The sequence below is a fragment of the Sinocyclocheilus grahami genome, unplaced genomic scaffold (assembly GCF_001515645.1).
Source record: "Sinocyclocheilus grahami isolate Dianchi unplaced genomic scaffold, SAMN03320097.WGS_v1.1 scaffold1196.1, whole genome shotgun sequence".
Lineage (NCBI taxonomy): Eukaryota > Metazoa > Chordata > Actinopteri > Cypriniformes > Cyprinidae > Sinocyclocheilus > Sinocyclocheilus grahami.
Genome location: NW_015506375.1, coordinates 19,248 through 28,345, shown reverse-complemented (window position 1 = coordinate 28,345; position 9,098 = coordinate 19,248). Strand labels below are relative to the sequence as shown.

At 37.8% G+C, this 9,098-nt stretch overlaps 1 protein-coding gene across 1 annotated transcript in view; it reads left to right on the top strand.

Moving 5' to 3' along the window:
* The window catches only part of LOC107567908 (sodium/calcium exchanger 1-like), a 125,783-nt gene that overhangs the window by 106,043 nt on the left and 10,642 nt on the right, over nucleotides 1–9,098 (top strand). Inside the window, exons 4-7 of the mRNA XM_016253694.1 lie at nucleotides 5,760–5,866; nucleotides 7,579–7,703; nucleotides 8,146–8,249; nucleotides 9,079–9,088. Of these exons, the coding sequence (XP_016109180.1) occupies nucleotides 5,760–5,866; nucleotides 7,579–7,703; nucleotides 8,146–8,249; nucleotides 9,079–9,088 (346 nt within the window). The remainder of the gene's footprint in view (nucleotides 1–5,759; nucleotides 5,867–7,578; nucleotides 7,704–8,145; nucleotides 8,250–9,078; nucleotides 9,089–9,098) is intronic.

Here is a 9,098-nt window from a genome sequence, read left to right as displayed (position 1 = left end):
CCCAGGACGCGTCCTGGCCAGGATTTCTATATTGCCTAAAATATCTAGGTTTTGGCTTTGTTTGCGTGTGCAGACCAATCGGTGTATGACATCAAAATACCTCGAGAGCATTTTGAAAGCATAAGGAACCGTCTGTATGGTATTTTGATGCGTCCTGGGAAAATGGCACGTATGGTCACCCTATACTTACCGTCATTCTCTCTAGTCTTTTAGCATCCCTCCACCACCCCAACTCCTCACCGTCGACCCATTTCTACCGGGGGGGCAGGGAGCGCTCTGCGTTCAGGCAAATGCCGAGCTCGGAGCCCTCTCCCTGGACAGGGGGGGGGAGTGCCCCGGGTTCGGGAAGAATTACCGAGCTCAGAGCCCTCTCCTCGAACAGCATGCCACATACACATACTATTCCTCTCGCTTTATTATCTCCAAGACGAACTCGTGAAATTATTTTCTGTAATAATCAATATTATGTCACAAGTGCTGCTGATCAATCAATATTTTAATTTTCAGTAATGGCTGATAGTGTTACCGATCTAAAAGTGTGGTCACGTTAGCGAAATTTCGAACACAAAAAGATCCATTGTCAATAATGTAGCAATGTATAAAACAATGAAGTCACTGTCAAACCAAGCAGCTTTCTTGTTGTAAATACAGGCGAATTTGCGTGACCAGCTTAAACCCATTGCGAAATCTTGTGTGGTGAAATTTTTTGTCCTCAAACAAAATTCCAGATTGCTTGAATTTCTATCCATTTAAGTCTGATGTCACACATTACTGTTTCTGGATCCAAACACTCCCTCAAATCGCAAAGGTAAACAACAAGCTGGGCTAATATGCAATTACAGTTTGCAGTATATTTCTGAAAAAGCTTGATCCTAACCTTTATTTCCATACTGAAACTTCAGTTGGCCAGACAATAAACAATCTAAATAAACAATCTATTCTGAATTGTTAAATAATTGGATACTGTAAGCTTGGAGACTCTTGTGTACATGGATTTTAAAACTTAGGTTAAAAGGTATGATAGAGAATGAATACTGCTTATAAATGGCCATTGAGATTTTCACTTCAAACAATTAGCAGCTTGGCTCTGGAGACAGTATTATTTGAAAATGTCATGATTTAACAAGCGGACTGAAATTACAAGATTTTGCCAAACAATGGGCATAATGCCAGTTTATACATAAAATGGAATGCACACAAGATTACTGAAATGTAGATTAAGATTTAATGAGATTAAAAACTGTGATGTAATGGAAGTAGCAATGGATTTTTTCTTCCATATTGTGAAGTACATCTGACTGAAATGGATTATCGAAAAATAAAAAATTGTAGGGTGTTAACTTAATGCAATCCATCAATTGTTGATTGGATGGAGGCAGATCTGAATGCCAGTTTGCAGTTGATTGTTAAAATGGGCTGGATAAAATGATTGGAGAAATCTGGCAAACGTCACCAGAATTTTTTTTAATTAAAAATAACAAAAATTACAAGGTCCAAACATTAAAACACACACATCAGATCAATAAGATGCATTTAGAAAACCGAAAGGGCAAATTTCCAATTCATGCTGACTTCAAAATCTTTCTCTGGTAAACCAGAGAAAAATATTGATGTGTACTCTTGCACGTCACAGATTTGTATCTAATAAACTGCTCTCTAGAATGTAAATGTCCCTCCCCCAATACCATATGCAATGACTAGCAAGCAGCAAGCCATGTTTCACTGCTGAGACTTTACTAAAGCCTAATGATACGAGCTGTTTGGCACGTCCCACCACAACTTCCTGTTTTAATAGGAAAAAACATCAGACATTAAGCAATTTCATGAGGTCTTTAACTTATTTGAACCTGGAACACTCCCCTATGCATGAAACATATAGCAATATGCTAGCATAGCAGATCATCTAACTTTAATAGTTCAGCCTGATTATTTGACATCATTAGCCAGGTTGGTCAGACTCAGGCCCTGTGCATCCTGCAGAGCATCATTGTGTTCGTTTGCATGGCCATAACAGCGATCATATGACTAATGGAGAGCTCATGGGGTGGTGGCACCCCTACACCTCCCCCTCAATCATATGACCGCTGTTATGGCCATGCAAACGAATACAATGATGCTCTGTGCGTAATGAGAACAGAAAAGAGGACCCTCTTAGCTCATCTACGCTCGGTCACACACACACATACAAATACTGTAGGACGTTTCTCAGAAAACCAGAAGAAAAATTGCATCACTCAGAGGTGCTCTTTCATAGTCTTAATGAAATTATATTTAATTTAAGCATCAACTTTATCTCAGATTACATATATATATATAATTTTTTTTCCCAAATTATTTTTGTGAAGTTATATGGACAATGCTATTCACATTTATTCAATACAACTATATTCTTACTACGCAAAAATAATTAGCAAAAAATTAATAAATAAATTATATGTAAATAAAATATGTATATAAATAATACATTTAAATATATCATAAATAAAATTATTTTGTGAAGATTTACGGAAATGATCATGCATAATTAACCATAATATAGTTTTTTTTTTTTTCATCTGTAATATCAACCAATAAATACAGTACAAATATACTGTGTATCCCTAGTAATTTTCTCATGAAAAAAATATTAGGAAGCCAGAATGAACATCCTATTGGGCGTGATGGCAATACTTTACATTAGAGTTTCTCAATTCATTCCTACAAATGGCATAATCTCTAACAGTTTAATCTGTATGAAAATACCTCTCAGTTCATCAAACTCTGACTGATACATTAAAATCTGCTTTATGTCATTATTGAAGTTGGTTGAGGTTCACGCAAGCAGAAAATGTGATTAAATGACCACATGTGTATATAAATAGCGAATGAGCCAGTCGATATGCTGGATTTTATAACCGAATATGTCATTATGATGCATTATGGTATTATGGGATTTTTTGTTTTTATTCCAGGTATTGTTAAAGCTCCTAAAACCACTTCCCCTGGTGACATGTGTGCACAAAAAGATGCAAACACCTCTGAGTCCCTCTCTCGTACCTGCTGACCTAGATAAGAGTATGTGCCTCCTCTTCCTGCCAAGCGCTATTTCCGAGTGATAGAGCCAGACGTCGCATGCAGCCATGCTTGACCAATGAATGCCACAAATGGCTCATCCAACTCATTCACCTTTACACCTGTTTCAAAACATGATGCACCTATCATTTGCAAATGAGTTTCCATTTTTCTGATAAATTCTGTTGATGTTTAAACATTTTCACCTATCCCAGTTTAATATGTAGAGAGGACTAAAAGTAAGCCATTTGTAGGTTGATCTCTGAAAAAGGTAAAGACTGGCTCTGTCTCTTTTTTTCCCCGAGCAGCTCAATGTAGTGAGTCTGGGGGCGGGACTATCTGTTTGTCCAACCAGTGGCAGAAGGGGGAGTGTTTAGGAAACCTGTTTGAAATTATCATTATTTTTGCAGTTCTATTTGATATAGCGGAACAAAAATTCTTCAAGAAAATAATGTATACTTAATGTATATTATTATTATTATTATACACTAAATAATATGGGTATTTAACAAATAACATTTTTGTATAGTTAAAGTATAATTTTGAATTACATTGTTTCACCAATCCCATATTCCCATATTGTCAAAACTTAAATTTCCTGACTTTTTTTCACGATAACTGAGGTATAGGGGCTATTTAACTAGTTTCAAAATTTCAAAATAGTCAGTCCACAGTAAAATGCACACAGCCTGCATAAAGTAGCTGTAATTTTTCACAAACCGTTGTGACTTCCGTAAAAAGTTGACATCAGAACTACACAGTCACCACCCCGAGCACCGCCCACCGTCCCACTCTCCTTTTGCCAAACCCCCAGACAACATCGCGTCCATGCCATTGCTGAGCAACAACAACACGGAAACATGTAGAAAGACAGGATTGTTACCATGAGGTGGATCACATCTAACCTGTATAGTAAAGACAAACTCACCGTGTCAATCTAGTCATGATGAAGATGTATATACATTTCACAGCTTATTTTTATATATTTCACAAACATATTTTTACAGCTACATTGTTCCAGCCACAATTAATCACAACAATGTATATACAATTACAAATGATTATATATAAATCGTCAGTTTGTTGTTTTACACACGAGCACACAGACAGCATTTCATACACGACATAGTCGTGAGATGCAAGAAACATAGACATATGGCAAGAAATCTGTAGACGCGGCCATAACAACAAAAGACAATACTTTATTGAACCTTTTCTGATAAGAAGTGTGCGCTGCAAACGCGAGCATTTTTGATGATCGTTTCTGTCCAGTCTGCTCGTTTTATCTCGTTTAACCACAGCTGTCGTCGGTTTTTTGTCTGGCAGTGGCAGCAGATATGTGATCAAATTTCTCATTTGAGGCTGTATTACGTTGATTCTGGCACCCAACACCACAACAAGATGATATTTTAAGCTCCTTATGTAGCCGAATCTGCGCTGGTTTTAATGGGCCACCTCCAGTGTCCCCTTTGTTTTGCTGCCTCCAGCTATCGCTGTGACGTCGGCTGACCCTAGTTACCTGTGGTTGGCCTGGCTGTGTGTCACTCAGAAAACAACAGGCCAATCAGAAGAGAGGCTCATGAATATCAATTAGACAGGCCAAAATCGACCTGTTCTCAGCAGAGCTCCTGAGAGAGGAGCTGTAAAAATATATTGAGATGGTTTTTGGTACTTATACCATAAATATATATTCTTAAGGACATCAAGACTTAAAATAAAACTCCAGAAAGGTGTAAAATATGTGACCTTTAAAGCACCATCTTTCCTAGATGTAGTGCCTGATCGTATTATAGTTGCCTCTATGATATAATGAACAGGACAGGTGTTTTGTATCATAATTGTCATGTTTCAGCACAACTGAAAGGCTTAAATCACCAGAACTATTCATTTTATAGTGACATTCATAACATGCAAAAAATAGAATACAAGTTGAAATAAATGTTACCACATAATTGTGTACTGTGGTTATGGAGTGCCACCGTCTTTTTTGCTAAATTAATTACATTCTCTCTGCCCCCACCCTCCCCCTTGTTGCTGTTGTACAGCTTTTCTGTAGACAGTGTTTATCAACCATGACCAGAGTGTTGTGTGTGCTAATAATGACAAATGGTGATTAACCATGGCTAACCTGCTCCCTAAGCACAAAAACATTGTACCGCAGCCCCATCACTTAAAATCAGAGCTGCTGCGTGTTTCTAACTCTCTGAGGGAATCAGCAATGAACTTAAGATAATGCAAGATAACTCGAAAATGCCCTCTGCACTAAGTTTTCAAAAAGGAAAGTCAGATATGCTAAGGTAACCCATCATTTTTTAATAATTGTACGTTCAGTGAATATTATGGATGTTGCATACACTCCTTAGGGCTTATGCATAAAAACAAGCAGAATGAATTGTAAAGTAAAGTGTAAATCATTCATAAATCCATTCCTACATCAATTGTTGCAGTCCACTGAAGATGACAATCTACATATGAATGGTTTTATGAATGATTTTCTCAGAGAACCATTCTGCTGGTGTTTCAAGAAAGAGACTTTCCTCAGCTCTTTCTTCAAGTCTTTGTCAATGGCTACTGGTGCATGGCTATCCCAGTGTTTCTTTATGATCTACTTAGATTTTCCTGCCACTGTCAACTTCCACATTTCACATAACACGCTCTTTGAAAATATACTACATTTAAATTTGTTGTTTCATCTTTGTCCACCACAGGAAAATCCTGGAGGTGAAGATCATTGACGATGAGGAGTATGAGAAGAACAAAACCTTCACCATCCACCTGGGGGAGCCGGTGCTGCTGGAGATCGGGCAGAAACACGGTCAGTGGATTTCTGTGTGACATCCATACTCCATCTGCAGTGCTCTGTGGCTTTGTATTAGAATACAGATTGGGGTCCCTGTTTAATATTGTATTAATAACTTCCACATCTATCCCTGAATAATTTAGAAACAGATTTGATAGAAAGGTTTCTTTGTGTGAACGGAGCGAATAATGGGAGACAGTGGAGGTCTTATAATGGGTGACTTTTTATAATGGGTGAGCAGGAACCGGCAGTAACTGGTCGCAGTGCAAGCAGCCATGTTGAAGCAATATCTCTAGGCCATTTCTGCACATTAATTATGTACTAACTGCTCTAATTTAACGTTCATCCCCATGCTCTTCAAATTGCCATACTGTTACAGAATCCAATTAAGAATGTTGATGCCATTAACATAAGCATTTTTTGATGATTTTTGTCATTCAGTCTCTCTCTTCAATGCTTTTCTAGGACACACAAAGTGGTTCATTTCCTGCTTATGTGTAGTGTTACTATAGGATATGATACATTACAGTGGATTATAATAAACGCAAAAGGATGAATTCACTAAACAGTTATGATGCATTTTTAAATATGCGGTATTTCAGAAACCTAAAACAAAAACCTGCTTCTTGTTCCCTAATCGTTCACAATCAGGGGTTTTCAAATTGCACTTTGGGGACCCATGGGGGCCACAGAAATGTTCTACATTGTCTGTGGAAAAATTGCAGATGTTTAATACATATTATTTTTTGCAAAATTTATTTTTGGGGCTTTTTGTAAGTAAATCTTTTAATTAATTAAAATTTACATTTTAACAAATTAAAATTAGTAAATTAAACATTTGTATCATTTTCATTTATTTATTTATTTTTGCATCTATTGACAGCAATGTTGTTTTGTTAAAACAATGGGTAGGGTAGGTGTAGGGAGGGCTTTATTGTCCTAGTAAGGTGGCATCCATTTAATAATTTGAATTAAAAAAAAATTAATTTGCAGTCAATACGTTATCATTGCATACTGTTTTATAACGCACTACAATTTAGGTGCAGATAATTGCTACTATTTGTAATAAGTAGTAAAAATAGCAGAAAATCTTGCTTTTTTTACAGTGTAAATAGAATCTAGAGCGATTTGTGCAGTGTAAATAGCATATCACTAAGAAAATCCTGCTATTTTCACTGTGTAAATAGAATCCATTATTTGCACTTAATGCAAATAGCCTCTATCGCTATTTACACTTAGTGCAAATAGCCGCTGCCAAGTTTATAACACTGAGAAATAAAAACCTAATCTGAATATAGTTCAGATCTGCATTCTCCCATGCAACATTCATACAGTTTGCTTTGGCTTTAGTACAATGAAAATATAAAAGTTAATGATTTATTTTTGTAAACATGCTACACAGTCACAACAAAGTCTGCCAGATTGCTGTAGTCTGCTGCATTTTTTTCAAACTAGAACTCAAAACGGCATGCAAGATAGAAAATGATCATGCAAATTGTGTTCAACACGCATTTTTGGCTGCATTTTCAGTTACTTGATTAGCAAAATTCCTTTAGTGAATTGGGTGCAACAACAAGCGCAGACCGTGCATGCAAATAAACAGCGCTACCACTGGGCACAATTCATTCTTAGTGAATTTCCTTGTAAATTGAGTTCTACCAGCTCAGCTCTGTAATACACGTACAAACTCTACGGCTCAGTAGAATTTTTATGTCTTCCTTTGACAGGAGACTCCAATGATAACAAACCGGCGGTGGGGGCAGAGGAAGAGGAGGTGGCCAAGATGGGGTGCCCAAGTCTGGGAGAGCACACCAAACAGGAAGTGGTGATAGAGGAATCGTACGAGTTTAAGGTAAGTCCTGTGAATCAGGAAGAACAATACAGCTTTCATGAAGTGGTCTTACCTGCACAGTCTCTCACATTTAATTTCTATTTGAATCCTCACCTCCTTGTTCCCATGGTGACAGTCTCAATACTGGAGGTCACCGGGGTCAGGCGGCTCTGGGATTTAGAAGAGATTTGAGGTAGAAATACTGTGTTACTCCCTCCACAATTATCCGCAGTCCTCTAAATGCAAACAAGCAAACGGCTAGGACAGGATGACATTGGAGAAAATGAAATTCTGACAGGGTTGTGCATAGACGCCCACTGCCTCACTGAAATCAGTTTAGCTGAGACCTCTGTGCTCACTGGGCTACGAGACAGAGTCATATTAAATCTTGTCTACTATGAGGACAGTTTTGTGGGTTTAGGTTTGATTTATCTTTTATATATGTATTTGTGTGTGTTTTCAGAATACCGTCGACAAGCTCATAAAGAAGACTAACCTGGCGCTGGTGGTGGGCAGCAGCAGCTGGAGAGAACAGTTTGTCAGCGCTGTCACTGTCAGTGCAGGTCAGTGTCTCTCTGCCAAACTGTGTTCACACATGCTCAAATAGAACACAACTGATTCATATTCAATAAAAAAATTAATATAAAACCATTCAATAAGGCAAAGATGTGACAGGTTTCCAGCAACAACCAGTTTGTCTATCCACACTGAATGTGAATCATTCTGTGCAACGTGATACAATCTCAGCCAAGAAGGAGACACTTAATGTTAAAAGTATGCTGGAAAGACGGTGCTGATAGCCTTCTGGCCAGCACACCGACATATGGCGCAGTTGCGCTTTGGGTGTCCCAAGATCGAATCCTGCCTTGTGGACCTTTCCTGCTCTCACCCCCCATTTCTCTCTCACTCACTTTCTTTCATATCTCTACTGTCTTGTCAAGGAAAATTCATAAACGCAAAAAAAAAAGTAAGCTGGAAAAAATATATATCTTTTTTAAAAGTTAAAGGGGTCATATGATGCTATTTTAAAGATCATTATTTTGTGTATTTGGTGTAACAGAATATGTTGACATACTTTAATGTTCAAAAAACACATTATTTTTCAAATATTGTACATTATTGTAGGTCCTCTATGCCCCGCCTCTCTCAAACGTGTCATTTTCAACAAAGCCCCCCAACAAAGCGTCGTTTTGACAAGCGCAGTCTGCTCTGATTGGCCAGCTGACCCAGTGCATTGTGATTGGCCGAACACCACAAGCATGCGTCGGAAATGTAACGCCCCTTACCATAATCGCAGCTTCAGCTTTCAAAGTAAATATCAAGACAGTTAATAATGTTGTTAGTTTTATCATCAGTTCAAGACTGAAAGGGCAACAGAGTCGCGTGACAGACACAGTGATGATGCAGTACACAAGC